General features: G+C 31.2%; 1 protein-coding gene across 3 annotated transcripts; it reads right to left on the bottom strand.

Moving 5' to 3' along the window:
• Positions 1-189: 189 nt before the first annotated feature.
• Positions 190-21062, bottom strand: LOC139776486 (fatty acid synthase-like). Of its 3 annotated transcripts, none has more exons than XM_071713167.1 (20): positions 20981-21062; positions 20691-20884; positions 15526-15770; positions 15059-15290; positions 13495-13913; positions 13034-13327; positions 12473-12680; positions 11922-12082; positions 11355-11672; positions 10748-11241; positions 10049-10353; positions 9367-9765; positions 8275-9299; positions 7970-8208; positions 7056-7749; positions 5768-6596; positions 2019-2491; positions 1616-1870; positions 945-1196; positions 190-851 (listed from the first exon to the last, which is right to left on the bottom strand). In XM_071713167.1, exons 2-20 carry the CDS (start codon positions 20851-20853, stop codon positions 720-722), a joined length of 7137 nt encoding a protein of 2378 aa, XP_071569268.1. In that variant the 5' UTR covers positions 20854-20884; positions 20981-21062; the 3' UTR covers positions 190-719. The 3 variants fall into 3 exon arrangements, 2 of the variants coding, with proteins under 2 accessions (XP_071569268.1, XP_071569269.1); XR_011719088.1 differs by having other exon boundaries at positions 713-851; positions 945-1075; XM_071713168.1 differs by lacking the exons at positions 11355-11672; positions 11922-12082 and having other exon boundaries at positions 10748-10859.
• Positions 21063-25011: the final 3949 nt, after the last annotated feature.

The following is a 25011-nucleotide window of genomic DNA, read 5'->3' as shown; positions in this document are numbered from 1 at the left end:
GCACTGCGCAAAAGATCCGCAAGCTCTACATAAAAGCGACAGCAACGCATATAACGAATTTTTATCTTATTTCTGAAAGATGTAATGTTGTAGAATAACATTATTATTTATGAATAAATTAGATATAAAAATGTTTTAGTTTTTATTTATAGAAGAAATCTATCAGGAAAATAATAATAAGAGTGGAAGTATTTTGAAGACTTTTATTAAATTTTTGAAAAACTTAAATACACAGTTATAACATACATAAAAAAAATCATAAAAGTTTTGCCTAAAATATTTTACATATATCTTACCATGATAATTGCTTAGAATGTAATCAAATATAAGCGTTATCCTTGAGAGGTTGTTCACTCGTTTTAAACCTTAAAATGAGCACATAAAGAAAGATATGTACTCTTAAATTGTTGTGTTTAACAATATATTTTAAGAATTAAATCGATTCCGAACAATTATGATATATATAGTCTTTCTAAGACATAGAAGAAGCATATTATAATTGTCCGGAATTAATTGGATTCTTTAATTCTTGAAATATATTGTTAAACACAAAAATTTAAGCCTACATATTTTTTATACGCGCTTATTTTAAATTTTAAAGTGTTGTGAAATTATTTAAAAAAAACATTTGTATGATGTCTTTAGGACATCTTATTTCCTGATATATAATATTTTCGAAATATTGTTTTAATGTTACCGCGTTTTAATATAGTACATATTTATTGTATTATATTATCTTCTGTCTTATCTTCTATCCATTCTTCGTTAATAGCTGATATGATTTTGTCGTTGCCCATCATTGTGATATGATTACCTTCCACATAATGAATTTGCACTTTACCTTCGGTAACCTGAAAATAAGTTTCTTGTTATAAAGCTTCTTGTTATTTTTAAAATCATATAGTCTTATATTCCAAAAATATCTCTATCCAAATTAAATTTACCTTATGTAAACCATAATCCTCTTCAGTAAAAGAAGTCATCGGAAATGTGGGTTTTAGCAATGTTATAGGTGATTTAAGGCGAGGTAATGAAGAAATATCATATTCCTGTATAGCAACTATATGATTGTAAACTGTGAAATATATAAGCTTTTGATTTTCGATGGTCAATATATTTAAATCTTTCGGGAAGTAAGCATAAAATATTTTTAATTTTTCGTTCCATGTGTCACATTTATTCAGCTCGAACGCAAGCTGTAAATAAGAAAATTTTATATGATTAATAATAATAATTGTGCCAAAATAACATCTGCGTTTTATTAATATAAATATACAAAATTTATTGAATTTTTGAACTATGGTAAAATCTGTTGTTATTCTTATTTATTTCATTAAAATTCCTTAGATATTTATTAATACTCACTTATTGTGCTTTCTATCTAAAGCTATTATTATTATTTAATCTTGACACATACACAAATATACAAAACAAAATGTAAAACAATTTGTTTTACTATTTCAAGATTCAAATACAATCTCTGAAGATATTCATGTTATAATGAATTATTTTATGTATGTGTTATTAATTTATTTAAATTTATATAAGATTAAAATTACATAAATAGTTTTTACAATAAAAAATCAAAATATGTTTCTTTATATCATTTACTAACCTTTTTCTTGTTAATTATAGTGTACATTTCCAATAAACCAAGTAATACCACATTTTGTAACTCATCTGGCGAAGTACAGCCCAAATATTGATTAGTCCAAAATTTCATTTGATCGGGAGCTCCGTCTATTAATATTAACCGTCCTGAGAAATCTTTAGCTTCTAATAATCTTGCTAATTCAATGGCAATTAAGGATCCAAACGAATAACCCACTATTAAAAATTTCCTTTGATCCTTCATTTTCTTTAATATATGCTAAGAAAATAAATATAAATATATGTGTAAGCTGTGGTATAATACGAAAGATTTGTACCTCTAATTGTTAAATATTACTTATATATATACCTATAAACTATTTAAAAATAATCAAAATAAATATTTTAATTTAATTTAATCTCCTTACAGGCAGCAAATAAGCGGCTGATTTCATCACTGAATGACTTTCATCAGGAATATTAAGTACACCATGTTGCACACACGTTGTCGAAGATTTAATTCCTGATGCTATAGATTTATATACGCTTGAACATCCTTCGATTCCCGGTAAGAGAAATATATTGCCTCGATCAACCTCCTTGGTAACAAGTTCTACAAGAATATCTGGAACAAAGTCTGAATCCTTCACTTTTCGAATCAACATGTCGAAGCCTTCCAAATTACTTGGATCAATTTCATTTGTAGCTTGTATCTTTCCTTGTTCGGTTGTAATTGTCATTTGTCGAAGTTTAGCAAAATTTAGAGTTCTAATGTCTTGCGCTGTCAAGGAAATATCGAACTCTCTTTCCAACGTTTGCTTAATTTCTACTGCCATCATCGAATCCATACCCATTTCGGCCAATGGCATATTTGATGGTATTGCATTTATGTTCTTCAATCCTATTTTGTTTGAAATAAAGTAAGAATTGTATAATAAAATCAATTATATGTTATTTTATTTAATCTTTTAAAATTGAATATACACCAAAAATTTTAATCAATAATTAAATTGTTACATTTTTTTATATCTTTAAGCACTTAGCTATTTCAATACAAATGCTTAATAAATGGAAGCATTGTTAATTATTGCCTAATTAGCACATATTGGTATGCATCTTATTTAAAATTTTTTAAATTATTAGTCAATCTTCTAATGTCGTAAAACGTTAAAAGAAATTTGGGGTGAAGTTCCGAAAACGGCCGACCTCCGATTTCGATGAAACTTTGTGAAAAGCTTCGTTTTGGGTTAAAATGAAAGCCCTTAAAAGGAATTTTGGCGACTCCTATGATAAAGCCATTTTTTAAGATAAAATGATAAAAAATATAGGGCTGTTCTTCCGAAAATGTCCGTGCTCCGATTTAGGTGAAACTTTGTGAATAGGTTCCTTTTAGATAAAAAAGACATATACCAAAAGGATTTTTTGCGACTCCAAAGTTTAGCAACTTTTTTAACATTTTTGCAAGGGTGGCCCAATAATAATCAAGCATCTTAATTCAAGCAGTTAGGTATCACGCTGGGAGTTTGTTTAGTTTTATTATGCGGGGGAAGAGGCTCCGCTGTAGACGGAGCCCCTCCCCTGCCTATTTGTGTACTGTTTATACACATGTATTGAAGGCACACTATGTGTCTTCTATTGTCATAAAAGGCATAAATGACTTATATATATGTCGAAATAGTTCACGCATACACTTTCCACGCGAGACGAGTTGTCACATGGGTTCGTAGCGTGCTTTACAAACTCGTTTATATATGTACATACTAGCTTCTGATCTTGATTATTTACATTCTGTAGTATTCGGTCTATTTGGCGTGTTTGTGCTCATATTCTATCAGTCATCTTTTGTCAATCGTTGTTGCAAGACTGATACGACTTAAGGGAGGACACCACTGTAACTGCCCATTTTCGACTGCCTTCTTTGGTATTTTTTTTTTAGAAAGGAATAAAATATATGGTCAAAAGAACTTTTAGGCTTTATTAGACATATATTAAAGTATGTAAAAAAATTTTTTATTTGTTGAAAAAATACAAAATGGCGGCGCACGAGTCGCTATAGCACTTATTGGTTTTCAGCCAACCCTCTCCGCGGCACGCAGTAGAACTGTCGTAAATTTGATCCTGGAACAAAAAGTGAAATATTTTCGTTAATTATATTAGTTTTAGCAGTGAAGTACGAGGGGAAATAAGAAAATATTAAAAAACAAAAAATAGAGACGAGTTTGAATAAAAAGTTCGATTTTTCGACCATCGAACTTTTTATTCAAACTCGTCTCTATTTTTTGTTTTTTAATATTTTCTTATTTCCCCTCGTACTTCACTGCTAAAACTAATATAATTAACGAAAATATTTCACTTTTTGTTCCAGGATCAAATTTACGACAGTTCTACTGCGTGCCGCGGAGAGGGTTGGCTGAAAACCAATAAGTGCTATAGCGACTCGTGCGCCGCCTTTTTGTATTTTTTTAACAAATAAAAAATTTTTTTACATACTTTAATATATGTCTAATAAAGCCTAAAAGTTCTTTTGACCATATATTTTATTCCTTTCTAAAAAAAAAATACCAAAAAAGGCAGTCGAAAATGGGCAGTTACAGTGGTGTCCTCCCTTAAAATAAAGTTTTTTTCAATATTATGGCAAGAACATATACTGCTTCCAGGCATACACTTTTCCCGCGAACCGAGGTTCACCCCCACCCCCCCTGCTTTCGGGGGAGGTGCGGTAGCCCCTCTCTCGCTTACGTGTGTACTGTTTATACACACACAATTAAAGTATTATTTAAAAATTCATATTAACTTTCCACGCGTGAAAAATTCACGCATGTACTTTGTAAGGCACACTATGTGTCTAGTTTAAAAGATGTGGAGCCCCCCGCAGGGGGGCGGAACCTACTGCCTCCACGCATACACTTTTCACGCGAACCGAGGTTTACCCCCACCCCCCCCCTGCTTGCGGGGGAGGGGCTATAACATCCCGTAGAATTATGAAGGTCTTCGTATATTTTTTATCATTTTATCTTAAAAAATGGCTTTATCACAGGAGTCGCCAAAATTCCTTTTAAGGGCTTTCATTTTAACTCAAAACGAAGCTTTTCACAAAGTTTCATCGAAATCGGAGGGCGGCCGTTTTATCCGAGCTTTATCCGAAATTTGAATTAATATAAGAGATACATGCGAGGAAAAGATTAATCTTCAAGTAATGAATTAAGAAGCGAAATTAGCAAACAGACGATCTGTATGTTATTAATGTATGTCATTGAAAAATGATTTTTTGACAAGTAAATGACTATATGTATATAAAAGTGCATTTCTTTAATCAACTACTTTTCTGTAAATAAAAATGCTTTAATTGTAAAAACTTAAATAAGTTATCAGTTTATTGAAAACTTAACGTTTTTTTCCCCAAAAAGTTTAAAGAAACAATTTTCTAAATAAAATTGTCTTAAATAATTTTTTATTAATGTAGGACTAATAAAATTATAATAAAATTATAATATAATTATATTTTGCTTCCTCATAGAGGAAGCTTTGTTTTCGTAAACCTCGTGTATGGACCTTTGATCACGTATATAAAGCTAGCTCTAATCAACTAAATCTTAAAGAATTATATATGAAATAGGGGCAGAAAAAACTAAAGAATATAATAGAATTAAAAAAATTGCTAATAATAAAGGGGTTACCGATTTCTGTCTAAAAAAGTCAACGTAATGCTCTAAACAGAAAATATTTATTATTCTCGACAACAATTGGCAAACAGTGTATGAAAAACGACTACGACCCTCAGGTTTGGGTCCTTATCAAGCAATTTCTTCTCTTTCTTTCTTTCAGATATCCCACTTTATGGCTGACTAGATTTTCGGAAAAAACAACTCTTTTTTCTTCTAAATATCAATTGCGATCTAAAAATTTTGATTAAAACCCAAGTTATACAATAATAATTTAAATGAGAGAAACACGTAGAGACTTAAAGGGTTAAGTCTACTGCAATTGTGAGAGATAGTTTTCCAAATATAATAAGCATTCCTGTAAATTTAATTTAGTGCAAAAAAAATATTTTTTGAAATATTACCTACTTATTCCAATAAATATACTTGGAATAAGATTTTGATTTCACTCTTATTTCATGGCATTATATGTATTTAGTATATTTCTTTGTTTAGCGTTGTATAAAACTGCTTACCCATCATATGAGCAACTGTTTCATAAATATTCATTGATCCGCCAATTTTTGCTTTTTCAGCAACAACCATACTGCTTACGACAGGCCGATCTTGTAACAGAAATACTTCTAATGTCTCCAAACAGGAAGATATTCGTTGTTGCAATGTACCTCCAATAACCAATTCCTTATTTTCTTCTTGCATATCTGCCACGAGTCCGACATCACCAACAGCACCCCATTGTATCGCTAAACCGTGTAATCCTTCTTTCATCCTCTTCTCACAAATTCTCTCCATTACGGAATTAGCCATCCCATAATTTGTCTGGCCTGCGTTTCCTCTTCCACACGACACGGAGGAAAAAACGACATAATGTCGAAGTTGTGGACAGATCTTTCTCGACAATTCGTCCATTTTTTTCGTCATCCATGCTTTCGATTTGAATGAATCCTCGAACGTTTGCGGTGATTGATTTTGAAATATACAATCTTTTAAAACAACTGCAAGATTAAATATGGCATCCACTGGCGCTCTTTCTTCAGCAAATTTTAATAGGGATTCACAATCTTCATGTTTCAAATTATCATCGACTGTAACGATCTGTACATCCACACCGTAAGATCGCCATAGCTTTACTCTTGATTGCTGATAACCTGTTCTAATCCCGGTTCGTGATGTTAATACCAGATTTTTTGCACCTCGAAGAGTCAACCAATCTGCTAGTTCTAAACCAAATCCGCCAAGTCCACCCAAAATAACGTAGCATTTATGATCCAGACAATGATATCGTGGATGAGCGAGTAGTGGGGCATCCAAAGGCTCTTCCTCTTTGTGAACTCTGATAATTATCTGCGAATAAGCAATTAAGAAACAATCGTTTTTTCTATAAAGTAATAAATTATAAGTAACAAAGATGTCATATTTTATTTTATTATTGATATTGTTTCGTATTTTATCATTAATTTTATTATTAATACACCCAAACGGGACTAAGAAATATACGGAAAGGTGTAGCATAAGAGTTTTCAGCAAGAGGTGTCAGAAAAGTTACCACAGGGATAACTGGCTTGTGGCGGCCAAGCGTTCATAGCGACGTCGTTTTATTATTAATATTAATTAATTAATAATTAACGTTATTTATTAATATAAATACAAAAAGTTTCTTGGTCAAATCTAATTTAAATAAACATACATTTGTTACTACCTTTATAGCATTAATTAGAAACAAAGAATTGTTTCTAATTTGATATGATAAAATATTCTGTATCATAATTACATATTTTTGTGTATATTAAGAAATAATTGTACCTTGCCAATATGTTTTCCAGCGGCCATATATCTAAAGGCAGCTTCTATTTCATTTTTTTCGAAGACTCTTCTGCATAGTGGTTTAATAGCACCGTCTTTTATACCTTCTGTTATTGTTTTCCACAACCTTGATTTTTGTTCTGCGTTTGAATAGAATAATTTGTCTAATAAAATGCCATAAAAGCTGATATCTTTAGAAAAGATAGATATATCCAAGGAATTATTGGAAACCATATCAAATTTTCCAATTTCTAGAAAACGGCCACCATTTCCTAAACAGCGAACAGATGCTTGTAATTTCTCTTCGGCTAAGGAATTCAATACGATATCCACCCCACGACCTTTTGTACGCTGCATAATCATTTGTTCAAAGCTTGTATCTCGAGAGTTTCCGATATGATCTTCGGCAATGGAGGGAAACGTTTCTCTTATAAACTGTCGTTTCTCGACAGTTCCAACTGTCGTAAACACTTCGCAATCTTCGTGAAGCGCAAGATGGATCGCAGCTTGACCAATGCCTCCAGTACCAGAATGAATTAAGATTTTGTCTCCCTTTTTCATTTTACCCTTTATGTATAAAGCATAGTAACACGTGCTGTAAACACACGGAATTGTTGCTGCGTCTTCCATTGTCCACTTGTCAGGTATAATCCAACTAAGATATTTATCGGCCACAAGAATGTTCGTCATTCCTCTATGCATAAAAATTTTGAAAATATATTTATTTATCTAAACGTTACTTTAAAATAACGTATATCATGCATATTTGTAATTTAATATTAAATTTAAGTTAATGTTACTTAAATTGAAACATTATTAATACTAATTAATGATACTCATATAAAACAGAAATTAATACTGTCAATTGCAAAAAGTTCTTTCTATCGCATATGTATTGATACTCTATATTTTACCCGTGTGAACATAATCCCATTATCCTCTGCTTATGCGTATTGAAACCAACAAATTCTAAGCCAATGAAACAGTCGTTACCGCGTTCGAACGGTGCGATAGTTTCAGCATTAAGTCTGCCAGTAGCTACCATGATATCTCTAAAATTAATAGACGTATAAATTACATTAATGAGATTTTCATGGTTAATGCGAGACATTCTGCTCTGTGCCCAGCAGAGAGTACTCATATCTCCTTGTACCTATTATAAGTAAACATTAATTAATATTATTTATTATAAAATTTATAATAGAACATTTTAACATACCATCTGCGTAACGAAAGCCCTCTGAACAAGTTTTGATTCCAATGATGGTAATGGTAAATGCCTGTATGATCCCCAAACGTTACCGGAACGTATAACATTGATAGGTAGGTCCAACTGTAGCTGCTTCGTGTACAACGGTTCTTGCAAAGAAAATGTAGGCGCTTTGTCATCTTGAATAAATACGCTTTTAATTATTTCGCCGCCTGGTTCTTTTCGCAAACAATTAATAAAACCGAGTAGCCCGCATTCGAAGTCTTCTTCCGAGACGAGAATTATCTCCGTATCTACACCAGTCTCGTTTTGCACATTCATGATTGATTTCAGTTCATCTACCCATGAAAATTCGTAATTGTTCACATGTACAATCCGCTGGTTTCTCGCAATATTTCGCGTTTTTCTTAATAACAAAAGCTTCTTGTTATTTATTTGTTTTTCCAGTATGATATCCAACTCATACGCTTTCAGGCATGAATAATCGTAGACCGCACCGGATTCCTCCAAAGTCAGTAGAAAACCCTGTGGCATTAACAGAGACAGCAATTGTTTATATAATTTTTTACTATTTTTTGTCAAAATATCGAAACCAAGGACCATCAAACAATTCTCGTCCTTCGACAACTTAGTAATTTCCGTTGTAGAAACGTTGCCGGGAAAAGAAATATTTGGGAATTTCTCATGGGTCTTCACGAGTTTAGTGTGGTGTCGAATCTGCGGTAAATCATTTAAGATTTCACTAATAACTGGAGAATTTAAATCTTCTGGTACCACTTTGTCACTATCATCGATAAATTCGATAATTTTAACATTTATTATATTGCAACATTCGAGTGCAATGTGCGTCGACATTCTTATTGCATCTTGCAACGACATAGTACCTAAATCACGATGAGCAACATATTTGTATTCTTCAAGAACGGTATTAACTACTTTTTGTCGGCGAGATATAGGTGTAGCCACAGTGCCACAAATTTCTATTCCTCCAGATATTATAGCGTCTAAAGACTTGTAACGACGAACAGAGAATTCTGCAACGTAACGAATGAAATTTATTTGTCAGGCAATTGGCCGCATTGTATCACTTATTTTACTTACGTCTATCTTCAATTGGACAATCCTGAATTATCTGTGTGTGATATTTCGGATCGATAGTCAGTTTGCGAATTCTTGTTGGAACATAAAGGCTTCTTGAATTCTGTCCTAAAATCATCATCTGTAACATACTGTCCATAAATGCCACCCAATTAGATGTCCATGCGATATGGCCGTTTGATCCAGTAACCGATGCGCTTTTTAATCCACGAAATGCGCCGGCATATTGATAACCACGAAGTCTTAATTCCTTATAGATGTCTTTTGTATTCATTTCTTCCTCATCATCGATACATTCAGCAAGATTAGCTGATATTTTTTCATTTTCAATATTGGTTGGAATTCGTACTGTTCCAGTAACAATAGCATTATCTCCTTCGGTTATTTCAAACCTATTGCTACCTAGATATAGGTGTAAATTCATTAAACGTAATATAATTTTATAAGAAAAATCAAAATTAATATAAATATGTCAATATGGAGCTGCACCTTACAAAAGCAATTGACTTGTGAAAAGAAAGAAGATTCCGCGCTAAGATTAGTTATTCTCATATATTTTCTCTGTATATTTTTTACATTTTAATTATAGTATATATTGCGCCATAAAAGCAGCATAAGCTTTAAAATCTAATTAAAGAATAAAAAACTCACGCTAGAAAATTAATTCTTTACGTAATAATATTACCTTCTTGGATCGAGAAAGTTAATTCGATCTCATTTTGTTGTGATAGCACTGTAGCACGAATAAAATTAACGTCTTCAAATACAACTGGTGTATTGATATATTCTTGGTTTTTTAAAGATGCGATCATTTCCCAGATATAAAAAAGATATCCCATAGCAGGAAATAAATTCTTTTCATTAACAACATGGCCTGTTAAATACGCAAATTCTTCATTAGATGTACTAATACTAACAACTATTTCCTTTTTGTCAATTATCTTTTTTTGACAAGCTCGCATTACAAACAAATCTTCTAAATGATCCCATCTGCAAACGTCATTAGAAATTATTATATAATCTTCGTGTAAACGAATTATTGTAGAAATTACTCAATTCAAGATTTGATGTAAAATTGAAGCACAGATTCTAAAATATCACTGTTATCTGCTCTTTGTAATAGGCATAAAAGGATTAACATATGTATAAGAATACATTTATCTTTCAGATAAGTAAGGTGATAGAATGTCTTCAAAATACAGAGATGTGATTTTGAAATTAGATGATAAAACTAACTAAGTTTGAAAAAGAGTTCAAAGTTCCAATTCGCTATTATATTGAACATGTTCTCTTCTGACTATTTCACCTAAATATTTCAAAATTTATGAAAGTGTTTGTTTTTCGATAATTTGTCCATTTGTGCCTAAACGAAAAATATGCATACCTTATGAGAGGAGAAATCATTGGGGTACCGCGGCTTACAGGAAATTCCACTGTCGGATAAAGATTTGCAATCTGTGGCTGCAATCCTGCGTTATAAAGTTTTCCGATTGATTCTAAAAATATCTCATTATTATGATCCTCGGTTCGTTCATATAGAGCTACGTTTGTAACTGTAGAGTATAAATAATTATTTAAAATGTGTTGAAGAATATTCTGAGGAGATATTTCAATCGTCACTGTATCTTTTGGAACTGAACGTATCGTCTTTGCGAATAACACCGGAGACAACAAGTGATTTGTATAATATTTTGAACATAAAGGTATAGTATTGGAGTACTCGTAAGAGGATGTTGTCAGCCACCTTGAGCTGTGAAACTTTTTTTGTGGTAATGTTTGGTTCAAGTATTCTTCAGACTTAGCTACAGCGGGTTTAATGTAACGACTATGAAAAGGTATATAACCACAAGAAATTTCTTTTATAGATATACTATTCGCCTAAAAGAATGAATGAAATCATAAGTATTATATTAATTACTTGTTTTAACAAAACAAATAAAGAAACTAGATAGAAGAAAGATTATATTGTTTATATAAGCATTAATATATACCTGCAATTTAGTGAGGAATGTTTTTATAGAATTCGTTGGTCCACTTACAATAAAATTAGAAGAACTATTGTAACAAGCTATATCGATATCCGAAGGACACATAACTTTTAAGGTTTCAAGGTCGAGATTAATTTCAGCCATGGAGCCATTAATTATTTTCGACTCGTGAAGGGCTAAACCGATGAAATATGTCGACAGAATCGTTTCTTCGGCCGTTAAACATCCATCGGCATATCCACAGATTAGTTCACCAATGGAGTGACCGATTATAAAATCGGGGACTACACCAATAGATGTTAAAAGATCAACTAATCCAATCTGCGATACATATAAAAGAAATAGCTTCCCATTTGGTTCAAATAAAGATTAGAATTGTGAAGTAATTATAAAGTAATTTGTTTTTAATTATTTTTATAATATATGGTATATATATATATATATATATATATATATATATATGCCATATATTATAAAGATAATAAAAAAAAATTACTATATATATATATATATATATATATATATATAGTATAATTTATGAAGGCCAAACAAAAAGTTTTTTTTTCTTACCTGTAGTCCAATAAGACCCAATAAAAAATTAATGATATTGTCAAAAATATTTTTATTATCACTTGTTAAAATATTTGTAAGTAGTATGCCATAAGGTTTTAAAATGGTATCGCATTTCTGGATGGCCTTGGCAAACACTGGGAATTTCATTAGAGCGCGACCTATTAAAATTTTAATAAAGTTTCTAAATTTCAATATACAGATATGTACATGCATCTTCGTATTTAGATGATAATTAGATTTTTTTAGTTATCGGTAAGGGTACGTAAGAAACTCTAGCCTCTTCCTATATTGTAATATTTGTTGTAGGATAAAATTTAATTATATTTGTTAACTGTAATAAATTAAGTTCTTAATAAATAGTAAGTAATAAATCAAACTTTTATGTATATATTATTATAAGTTTGATAACATACTAGATAAGAATATGTTATGATCATGATCGTAACTCTCCATATTTGTACGTTCTGTATACTTATATATCCTATAACTTAAAATTTTTCTTTGTTGAATGTACATTTAAAATATTTTATAATAATATATTTACTTACTCATCCCAAACCATTGAGATCCTAATCCAGAAAATATAAAACAAATCGGTCTTCTGATATATGGAGTATGTTCTATTTTATTAATTGTATTATGAGATATTTTAGACCCATTTATCATGTATCCTCTATAAGGATGACCTTCTATATCATCATTATGAATATGATGTAGCAGAGATATAAACTCAGCATCTATTGGTCGATTTCGCACCTGCATTCAGTAACAAGAATGTACATTTTATAATTTTTGGAATAATTTTACACAAAAAAGAACGATAATATTTATCTTATTCTGCAGTGTTTTACTTTAGCAATTATTAAATGCATTATTATTACTTAATATATTAAATAAATATATATTTAATACATTGACTTTTCTTTTTTGTGCAAATTTGAAATAATTTCGAAAACGATTATGTACGCAAATATCTTTTTAGACACTATATAAATACACATGTGTATATTTAATTGTTATGTTTGTTATATTTATATGATAATACAAAAAACTAATGTCAAAAATTATTTCTGAAATAAATGAAATAAGCCATTATAATATTTTCTTACATCATCTAAGATGATTTTAACTGCTTCTGCCGTACGTCCAGACACAGCTACAAGTCTAGGTAAGTCATCATTCAAAGCTGCATTGTTGATTTTTTGTTTAGTATTTGATTTTAATAATATGTGGCCATTAGCCCCTCCAAACCCAAAAGAATTGATAGCTACATAACCACCCTCCCATTCTGTTGGTTCAGTGACGATCTTTATTCTTCCTTCGATAATAGCAGTTAACTCTTTTCGCGGACGCTTGAAGTGTATAGTAGGCGTAATTATACCAGTTTCCATCGCTAATAATACCTTTAAGAAATCACATTTTTTTATTAGCAGTAATTATAGTAATTATTTTATATAAATGTGTTATATACATATGTATTATAATTGTAACAATATAAAAAAATATACATTGCTATAATCACATTTTAAGCAAAGTCAGTGTTAATTAAATCATTTTATTACAAATGTACCTTTGCGATTTGACAAAGGCCACTGGCGGGTTCGGAATGTCCAATATTCGATTTTACCGAGCCCATCAATAAAGGAGTGTTTCTTTTAGCGCATAAAGTCTGGTCAATGGCCATAACTTCTACGGGATCACCGGCAAGAGTACCAGTTGCATGGGCCTCCATGTAAGATAACTCACTGGGCATGATTTCACATTCCTCGTAAAATTTATTCAACAATATTTTTTGCTTTTCGACCGATGGAAAGGTAATACCTTCTTCTTTAAAACCATCGCAATTTATTTTACCGTGTACGAGGGTTGCATATATTCTTCTTGCAATTTTTGCCTTTTGCAGATATACTACTGCGGCCGTATCGCTACGCATATATCCGGTGCCTTCCTCGTCAAAGGGTTTGCAGTAACCATCAGAAGATAGAACCCCTAGAAGGAAATTAATTCATGTTATTAAATAAAGTTCTTTAAGCTTCGATTCAATATCTAAATGTAAGGATAGAAAGGAAGCATTGGCTTATTGAACATTATAGACAAAGAGTGCGATTTTTTCACAGTGCACGTTATTGGATAAACAAAAACGTAAAATAATAACATAATCTTAATATAATTCACACACAAGAAGAGTTTGTTGATTTCGATCAATTTAAAATACGAGGTTATTCTCGTATCCAATTCTCCGATTTGACGTGGAAATTGCTTAGATATATCGTATTAATATAACAAGAACGACATATAATCAATGATTATCTGAATCAATGATTATTTAAAATCTGAAATTTATAACCGGTTATAAATATCTTCTTATTTCGATAATATTTTGTGTTTTGTTTCATTTTTTTGTTTAAACTTCTTGCTTCATTGGTATATATCTAGTTGTTCACATCTTCAAAAATTTCTTATAGAAATGCTTTCAGGAATATTACATGTTCTCCCTAAGAAACTTGTGGGAGTAGTAGTGAAGTGCTTTACAGTTATGTTGTTCAAAAATAGAGTGTTGTTCGAAAATATGTATGGTGCAGAACCCGAAATGTGCTCGATGAACAAAAATGTTGTAATTTTTGATCGCGATAAGAAATATATACCGAGGTCACACCTGAGTGGTCACCACCCCTATAATAATTTTCAAACGTTTGCCAAACATAACTGACATAGCTTAAAGCCTTTCTACTGCACGGATCTTCGAGAGAAGGACTCAAACGAGGGATCCTGGGTGGAGGGACACTGATTATAAAGCCTATCTTAAAAATATCGTGCCTTGAATTTTTGTGGGGTGGCCGCCACCCAGTGTGGCCTCAAAGGATTAACAGTAAAGAACTGACATTACAACACAATACTAATATGGCATAAATAAAGGCACATAACAGAGTGATTGCGAGCAAATATCTTCATTCCAATCAAAAATATAAATTTTTTCTGACTTCTGCGGCGGAGTTACCCTAATAAAGTTTCTTTTGTTGAAATCAAATCCATTCAGGCTTTTCATTATCTTCAAACGGACAAATAAAACCTTAACAATATTAATAATTTTTATGACGTAACATACAACAAAATAAGATATAATAAATACATACCTAGATTGTAAAATAGGATTTGGATGTGAGGATGGAGACATAAATTGGCGGAAGCGATAATGGCCGCGTCGCACTTTCCGGACTGAATCAGTTCGTAAGCTTTCACCATAGCAACGTTACTTGAACTACATGCAGTATCAATATTATGCGACTGTCCAATAACACCGAGCCAGTAAGAAATTTTGTTTGCCATGAGAGAAACATTGCATTCAGTCATAGGTAATCCAGCAAACTAATCACAATACATATTTCTAAATGTATTTAAAGTATTAAAATGTACAAATAATAAATTAAATGTTTACTTTTAAAACTGCTTAAAAATTTATTGTATATAATTTATCTATACTTCTTATACAGTAAGGAAACAGATTTTTATCTTTAAAACAAGAATTTTACACAGTTATCATTTCTTTAAATAAATTTCTTTTGATTATGTGTTTTATATATATTAATTAAATATGTCATACCTGAGATTGACAGGAAAAGTGCCCTTGAGTCTCAGACATACAAATTGCTGTAAGAACACTCGTTCTTGTTCCCCGTAATTCTTTTGGATTTATACCCGCATCGATAATTGCTTCGTAAGTATGCTCGAGTAACATTCTAATCAGAGGATCCATTATATGAGCTTCTGTTGCGGGTATATTGAAAAATTCTGAATCGAATTTCTCAATATTGTTGACTTTACCGATTCGATGGGGCATATTATAAGCTATATAAGAAATAAGTATATTAAAAAGTAACAAGTAAAAGGAGGCTTTGACTGTACAATACGGTTGACAAAGCGTACGTTAACGTAAGTCAACGTTATAATAACTAATATATAATAATACATGGGACATTTCGGCTTTGTTTTGAATAGTCAGATCTTCAGCGGTGCCAACTAAATCAAAATAATCTCATACTCTCCAACGAAAAATAATTTCAAAATTTGGTGGTTTAAAAGTAGTATAATCTGCGAGAAAATTTAAGTAAAACTTAGAGCCTCTGCACAAGACTCTCGTATTGTAACGTAGCGTAACGTAACATGGATCAACGCACAAGAAACGTATCAATTACGCACTGAGAACCCATTTCGTTGAATCAACTAAATCCTTGTTTGGATATAGGCAAACAAATTCTTTAGTTAATATAACAAAAATTTGGTTCACATAAAAAAAAATTTGGTTAACATGACAAAAATTTTTTAACGTAACTAAATTTTTTGTTATGTGAACCAAATTTTTCTTATATTAACTAAAGAATTTGTTTGCCCATATCCAAACAAGGATTTAGTTGATTCAACGAAATGGGTTTCTCAGTGCGGCGTTGTACGTTTCTTGTGCATTGACTCACGTTATGTTACGTTATGTCACCAGACGAGAGTCTTGTGCGAAGGATCGTAGTCTATCCTATAATATCATAGTTTATAATATAATCGAAATAGAAATGACAGTCAAAACTTCAACGACAAGAGAAGTAAACTAAATCACCCATCAGTTCATAAAATGCGAAAATGAGGTCATATATTTTATAAGAATATTTATATAACACTGAGAAACACGGATTTTTTGTCGGGCCAATGGCAACTGATTCTGATAGATTTTTTTCCGTAGAATCCGAATCTGGAAACGAAAATAATGAATTGGCTCTATTTTTTTAAGAAATACGGTGCTCCCGTTGTTTTTCTACAGATGTTCAAAAATGTCCAAAAACACGTTTTTTGACACTTTTGACCCCGTTTATTTAAAAAACCAGAGCCAATTTAGTATTTTCAAGGCCAGCTTCTTGTTCAGCGGAACCAAATTAGTAAAAAATACCTATTCCCTTAAAAACAATCTGAAAACGATAAGATTTTGTTGACCAGTGTAATATATATACTTATTTCTATATAAAAAATAATAATGTTTTTAAGAATTTATAATATGCATCTGGATCGTTTTCAATTATGATATTAGAAATAACGAAGCCATGAAAATGTTTGAATTAATGAAAGATTATTTATAATTTATAAATTACGAGGATTGTTTTCGTTATATGTATATGTATATGGGGCATTCCATACCAACTCAACACATGATTGTCCTCGACCATTTTTGATTTGGCCGAAAATTTTTTGTGTTTTTATACTAAATGAAAGTAGCTTCCATGATTTTTTCCAGATTTTTATCTCTACTCATACTTAAGTTATGGATTTAAAAAAAAATGCAGTTTAAAATTTGGAAAATTTCAAATACCTGTAACTTTAAGAAGAAAAAAGGTATTGTAAAAAATAAGTTGGTCTTTCTTTTCGTTTTTCACTGTACTTTTCGAAGAAAATATCGAAAAAATCTTTAAGGGGGTATTCTACTGTAAAAATTTCAAAAAATCAAAAAAAAAATTTTTTTTCTCAAAGTATATGTTATGAAAAATATGTCTGTAAAGGGATTTGGTTAAATTCATAAAGTTGACGAAGTTGTAGCGGTTTAAAGGGAGCGGCTTACAGCGCGCAGTGCCGAACGCAGCGGGAGACGAGCAATAGCTTTGTCTCGGCAGGTCTCGTAGGTTTTCAGTTTGAAAGAGGGGCCTAACGGTTTCTACCTGATCTTTCTGAGAAAACTTCTTTGAGCATGAGGAAGGTCCCCGGTATGGTCCTGGACTGGCAGATTAATCTTCGTAAGTAAAGATCCTTCATAAACGGTGCGCAAAACTTTAAACGCGTTTTTCTCAAAACCATGTTTTTTGAACTGGTATACACAAGATATCTCAAGATCTATTTGACCGATCAAGTCCGGCTTTTGCGTACATCCTCAGCAGATGTGCCGCTATAGCCGGAACTAGAATTAAGTAAAAAAAAAATTTTTTTACGATTTTGACAACCTTCGAAAGATAAAAAAAATTCATACTAAATTTTTAAAGTGCCGCCATTTTTTAAATTTTTAATTTAAAAATTCCATTCTAGTTTCTGCTATAGCCAAACTCATACTAATTAAGAATCTTTTGTTTCAGACAACCAGAATAGACGCAATCATGTGTACCGTTTTTTTTTGCCATGTATTCGATAGGGTATAATTAATATTTATATTCATTAATTTAGCTTCAAAAAATATTTTTTGTGTTCTCTAAAGATAATAAAATATATACATAAAAAGCTGATATTAACAATTTTCACTGGTTTCTTGTAAAAAAATCCCGAAAAAAGTGCATTTTACACTAGAATACCCCCTTAATGGGCAATATGACTGTTTTTTTTTAGGATTTAAGTAAAAAATGTTTGTTTTTCTCAGTGCGACCGTTTTAATTATTTTCAAAAAAATGTCACAAATTCTAGACTTAATTTCGAAATTTTTAAGACGTATAAGAAAATGGGATTCCAATAACTTCAATTTTTTAAGGGACTTTTTCTTCATTTTTTTTTTTAAATAATTTTTTTAAAATAAGATAGACTCTACCGATGGCTATCAAAAAATTTGTTAAATTTATAGACAGCAATCCTGAAATTTCGATCTATAGGTAAAGAAAAAATTCGAATATTTTCTATTTTTTAATTGCATTTTTATTTATTTTTATTATTGAATTACTTTTTTTTAATGGAATATTATAAATTGGGGAACTTTAACGGATAGCATGTAACAATTAAATCATATAGTTAATGAAAAAAACAGGTATATTATATCCACAACTTTTTTACCATATATAATACCTGCGTAGCGATACCGAAACTGTCGTTAAGGAGTTAGAGAATCCCCGTGTTGGTATTAAAAAAGTAATACATTCTACTCATAAAACATTTTTCAAAATTCAAATTGAGGTCCCCGGGCTAAAAATTTGAAAAATAAAGTTCCCAGTGCTTCAGTAATTCTTCATTTTTCAAGTCAAGTGCTAAACCTATACCGGACACACAAAAAATTAATTGAGCTATACCTGATATCAATAGAAATATGAATGTAAAAATATTCTCTCAATGATGTCAAATCACATAAAATAATTTAAAAAAATACAAGACAAAAAAAAATAAAAATAAATAAATAGTATAAACGTTGTTATATAATATGGCATAATTTTTTGATATATTTATCATTTATTTTATGTTTATTTTTTATTTTAATTTTAATTTTTATTTATTTATTTTATTTTCAAATAAGTCTGATTGCTATTTTCACAGATAATATACGTGTTTTTTTCATTAACTATATGATTTAATTGTTACATGCTATCCGTTAAAGTTCCCCAATTTATAATATTCCATTAAAAAAAAGGAATTCAATAATAAAAATAAGTAAAAATGCAATTAAAAGAAAGAAAATATTCGAATTTCCTCTTTACCTATAGATCGAAATTTCAGGATTGCTGTCTATAAATTTATCAAATTTTTTGATAGCCATCGGTAGTCTATCTTATTAAAAAATATTATTTTCGAAAAAAAATGAAGAAAAAGTCCCTTTAAAAATCGAAGTTATTAGAATCCCATTTTCTTATACGTCTTAAAAATTTCGAAATTAAGTCTAGAATTTGTGAGATTTTTTTGAAAAAAATCAAAACGGTCGCACTGAGAAAAACAAACATTTTTTACTTAAATCCTAAAAAAAACAATCATATTGCCCATTAAACATTTTTTCGATATTATCTTCGAAAAGTACAGTGAAAAACGAAAAGAAAAACCACCTTATTTTTTACAATTTTATATCTTTTTTCTTCTTAAAGTTACAGGCATTTGAAATTTTCCAGATTTTAAACTGCATTTTTTTTTTAAATCCATAACTTAAGTATGAGTAGAGATAAAAATCTAAAAAAAATCATGGAAGCTACTTTCATTTAGTATAAAAACACAAAAAATTTTCGGCCAAATCAAAAATGGTCGAGGACAATCATGTGTTGAGTTGGCATGGAATGCCCCATATATTGTGTACGTATATGTAGGGTTACTCAATTTTCTTGGATTCTGATATCGTTTTTAAAAATTATTGGATTAGATATTGCAAATTTTTAATTACGATTAATATATACGATAATATAAAACGAATATTTTTCCTAATAAGTTTTGAAAATATATCTTAAGGAGGTTGGTTGCCGTCACATTGCGGGGCAGGCGGCGAGAGGGGACGATTGCCAACTTTAAATAATCAAATTTTTCGACGCGTGAAATAAACGAGATTTAACAAATAAATATGTGGAATGCATTTAATTAGCTGTTTCTTAAGGTTTTAAATCGTTGTTTGTACAATTAAAATGAAAATACGTTAAATGTGGCAATATGCTGTTTTAATTTTACAATTTCTTGATAACTATCAGTCTTCGTAAAAGTTTTTCCTAAATATGTAAAGAATTATGGCATCTATTCTCATTAAATTCTTGTCATTTTTAATAGGCTTTCGAGAGTTACATTACAGGTGTCGTAATATTTTTGCTATGTCGCCCGTGTATAAGAAAGAGATAAGATTTTATCTTCAAGAATTAATTACTCGACAACCATGTAGACAATTGTCTTCAACTTTGGCATGGACGACAGATTCCCATATAGACGAATATCCTCCATAAATTTGAACTAATTCTTATCATATTGATTTGAACAACCAACCTCCTTAATGTTAAAATAACTGGATGTTAAAATAATACTTAATGTTAAAATAATACTTCCAGTAATTTAACTTAATGTTAAAAGAAAATTTATTACAATTATTCCACCGTCCATGATCGCTCGAACCAAGATCCACCTTGTTAAAAAGATTTTCTTGAAATTCTTTTAAATTGTCGCTATTAGGAAATCGGCCAGCAATACCAGAGATTACGATTTCTTCTTCAGCATCGACGCTGATATACGAGTTCGGTCGATTCATAGTATCTTTATTTTTTCGAAACAGACAAATTCTACAATAAAATGTCATTATTTATTTTTTGAGAAAACAGACATAAATGTAAAATAAAGAAAATAATCAAATACAATTTAATATTACATATACGTACCAATAGGAAGTGGAAGCACCGTGGCAATTGAGACAGTCAAGAGTGAAGTCGACTAAATCATATCTCCGAACCTCTATTTATTGTTTCTGTGTTATATGTATATTCTACTTCTACATACATGATAATGATGGAGCCGATTAAAATGGTAAATATTTGAATAGCTGACGCTTCCGTTACGATATATTTACCACACGTGGAAATTATTGAGGAATTTGCCAATACGTAGTAACAGAATGAATTCAGAAAGAGAATATCAAAAAATTACTATGTGTTATCATTTTATGTTTGTGAGTATTATTATTGTGTGAGTTTTAGATATGTTGTGAAATAATTTAATTAAAAAAGTAAGACAATCGTTATTTTAATATCTGATATGTAAGATATAATTATTATTTATATTATTATACAATATATCTTCACGTAAGTGTATGAACTAATATAGTTAGAACATTCTAAGTTTATTGAAAGAAAATGTTTTCTTTATATATTTACATCAATTATTTTCAATTTAAATAGAGATATACAAGCTGATAGAACATATGCTGGCAAGCGTAAATCTGCTTATTGTACGAAACTTGCACGCATACACGCACGCATTGTATTTGTCCTAATTTTGATTTTATTCGGATTCTTTTCACTAATTGAATATTCAATATATTAACTCATAAGTTATAGCCTAAATGGAATAAACTAAACTTTAAAACTAATTCGAAGATACGAAGTTACGAATATACGTTTTTTATTCTCGCGTTCTCTGAACTCTGGTGAGTGTGTGACTTTACTTCTCTTTGCCCTGACTGTTATTTCTATTTCGATCATATCACAAACTATGATTAAAATATTAATCAAGTTTCACTTAAATTTTTTTGGGGAAAGTTTCACTGCTGACTATTCTTTGATTTTGACCGTTAGCACATCGCTGAAGACGACTCAAAACAGAACCGAAACATTCGATGTATTATAATTATGTATCTTATTAGTTATTAAAGGTTGATATAACGTTAACTTACGTACTGTTGACCGCGCGTGTTCCAAATCTTTTTACTTGCTACTTGTTAATTCCACTATCAAATTTTTAATTACTTATCCATTTATATTATAATTATTTTGCATCGTATTCTGCGCATGCCGTCGTGTACTGACCTAACACATTGGAATATCTTTGTTCAGATTTTTTTTATAAGAGACACAATTAATTCTTATATATATTATATATTTATATGTACATGCATGTGTAATAAGGAATAATGAGAAATCAAATTTTATTTAGACACATATATATAATTCACGCGTGCAACATATGCATAAATGAGTATTGATTTTAATTTTACACATTATCATATCTACTTTTCATAATGTATTCACGCATTTACGCATTCACAATATGAATAATATCCGCTAAACTTTGATATCTGATGCATATGTAAAATCATTGTCAATTGTCAAGCGATATCAAGTAAACAGGAAGAACAACTAACTACGTCAATGCATAAATATCAAGGTGTTATGTATACCAAGTTTGTCTGGAACTTTTCGTCAAGCTTTTGAGTAAAATATCTCTGAAACTTAACCTGCAGCTTTCTGATAATTTAAGGGCATTTTTCTGATATAATATCGATATAAGCTGTCGATTGCGAGCTGTCTAACCAGTCCGAATAAAATCGGTGCAGTCAGTTCCGAGATTTCGATTACGTAAAAAGTGATATTTTTTGCGTTCTAGTTCCAATTTTAGTCATACCAACACATTCAGTGATTTTGTCCCTCAAAAGGTTTTTAATAATGTCTACATACAATATTATTAAAATTATGCAATGTAAGTAAATATTGATATGCATACATGCGTAATAATTTCTGATGATGCTGGCAAGACAAACCAGAGAGAGTGGAGGAGGAAAAAAAGAGGAGGAAGGAAAAGGGAGAGGGAGATTGATTAAGAGCTTTATTAGCTTTCTCTTAGCTATTTTTTACATCAAATGTCTTTACATCAATTCTTCTACATGAGGTACAATATATTCTTTTAACATATGTTTAAATGATTCGATTCTTTCACATTGCTTTAATTCTGTCGGTAAGGCGTTATACATATTTAAATCTTCATAAAACGAACTTTTTTGTCCGTTTTTAGTTCTACGAAATTGTATTGCAATACTCCCGGTCTGTCTTGTTTGGGGGAGGCTGGGGAGGGGAGGGGAGAGGAAGAAGGGGAGAGAGAGAGAGAGAGAAAGAGAGAGAGAGAGAGAGAAAGAGAGAAAGAGAGAAAGAGAGAGAGAGAGAGAGAGAGAGAGAGAAAGAGAGAAAGAGAGAGAGAGAGAGAGAGAGAGAGAGAAAGAGAGAGAGAGAGAAAGAGAGAGAGAGAGAGAGAGAGAGAGAGAGAGAGAGAGAGAGAGAGAGAGAGAGAGAGAGAGAGAGAGAGAGAGAGAGAGAGAGAGAGAGAGAGAGAGAGAGAGAGAGAGAGAGAGAGAGAGAGAGAGATGACACAAACGTATCCACACGCACACACTCACATACTGTGGTCACATACACATGCAAATTGACAGAGCTTTTAGAAGAGAAAGTTGATTTATGAGTTAATAATAAGTGACCGCTATGATATATACTATCAATTTAGGATGCAGTCGCGGAGCGCGCTGTTAGATGTAAAACAAGGATAGAATGACGCATAGCGCTAATAGCGCGCTCCGCAAACGCATCTTTAAAGAGAATGTCAATTCGTCAGGACTGGATTTTGGTAACCTACTCAGGTACCAGAGTAATGTCAAATAACGTATTAATAACTTCTGAAGATGTTAAAAAGACAAATACATTTTTATCTCATTTATTAATCAATTGTTTTGTGACATGAAAAATGCAATCATTTAATTACATTGTTATATCAAATAAACTTCCAAAAACAACCCACACCCGATTTTGATAAAATTTTACAGGTATGTACAGGTATGTACATGCGCAAGCTGTGTGCATTAGTGCTCATCCACTTCCAAATAGGATCCAAAACTCAACCAGACAACCTTTCTGTCTCCAATAATGTATTCGTGCATTTGTCGTAGGCAAATGGTTATTTTAGGAAAATAGCTTCTGACTAGGCAAATGCTATCTGCCTGGCCAAATAGCTTTCACCATTTATTCTTGCTATTTTCCTAGTCAAATGCTATTTTCCTAGGCAGATGCTATTTGACTGAACCGCTGTTAGGCAAATGGTATTCCGCGAAGCATGCATTGGTGCACTTCAGTGACGCGCTTTAAACAGTTAAATACTTTTAAAGCGCGTCACTAACCTATGTAGGTTAGCCTATGTTCTTCGATGATTCACTAATCTATACGCCGAAGGCGTGTTCTAAAATCAGTGAGAAGTTGTCGCGGGGCATGTTCATGGTCGCTACATCTCGTCGGTAATATGACAGGAATCATAACCTAATTCTTGTCAACTTTAACGATTAATATCTCGCTTCGCGGGGCAGAGCGACACTTTTTTCTGCCAGATTCTTTCGTTTCGTGCAAAAACGCGTCGACTAAGCCTAATTTCATCGATTTCTGTGCTGGGGTAGCTAAACTGAAGAATTACCCACCAATGCATGCTTCGCGGAATACCATTTGCCTAACAGCGGTTCAGTCAAATAGCATCTGCCTAGGAAAATAGCATTTGACTAGGAAAATAGCAAGAATAAATGGTGAAAGCTATTTGGCCAGGCAGATAGCATTTGCCTAGTCAGAAGCTATTTTCCTAAAATAACCATTTGCCTACGACACATTCAAGATTCTTGTAACATTCAGTATAAAGACCGTAAGTATAACGACATAGTTTACTGTTATAAGGCAAAGAATTGTACACAAATAATATTATTAGCCAGGTAGTAGGATGAAAGTTGAAGTACCGAATGTTACAAGAATCTTGAATGCATGAATACATTATACTAAAGATACATTATGCTAGATATAACAATGTAATTAAATTATTACATTTTCGCATATCACGAAAGAATTTATTAATAAATGAGATAAATGAGAAAAATGTATTCGTCTTTTTGCAGAGA

Source organism: Temnothorax nylanderi, unplaced genomic scaffold (genome assembly GCF_030848795.1).
Source record: "Temnothorax nylanderi isolate EJ_2023f unplaced genomic scaffold, tnyl_v1.0 TNYL_tig0121_pilon, whole genome shotgun sequence".
Classification (NCBI taxonomy): Eukaryota; Metazoa; Arthropoda; class Insecta; order Hymenoptera; family Formicidae; genus Temnothorax; species Temnothorax nylanderi.
The sequence above is the reverse complement of the archived record's forward strand: the minus strand, read 5'-3'. Positions and strand labels throughout refer to the sequence as shown.

What these genes read in the sequence shown, in the direction of transcription:
- LOC139776486 (XM_071713167.1), bottom strand. Translation starts at nt 20,853, where the DNA reads ATGAATCGACCGAACTCGTATATCAGCGTCGATGCTGAAGAAGAAATC. An exon ending in ACTTTTCCTGTCAATCTCAG is followed by an intron (nt 15,291 to 15,525) that starts GTATGACATATT and finishes TATTGTGATTAG; the next exon opens with TTTGCTGGATTACCTATGAC. An exon ending in AGGATTATGGTTTACATAAG is followed by an intron (nt 852 to 944) that starts GTAAATTTAATT and finishes ACTTATTTTCAG; the next exon opens with GTTACCGAAGGTAAAGTGCA.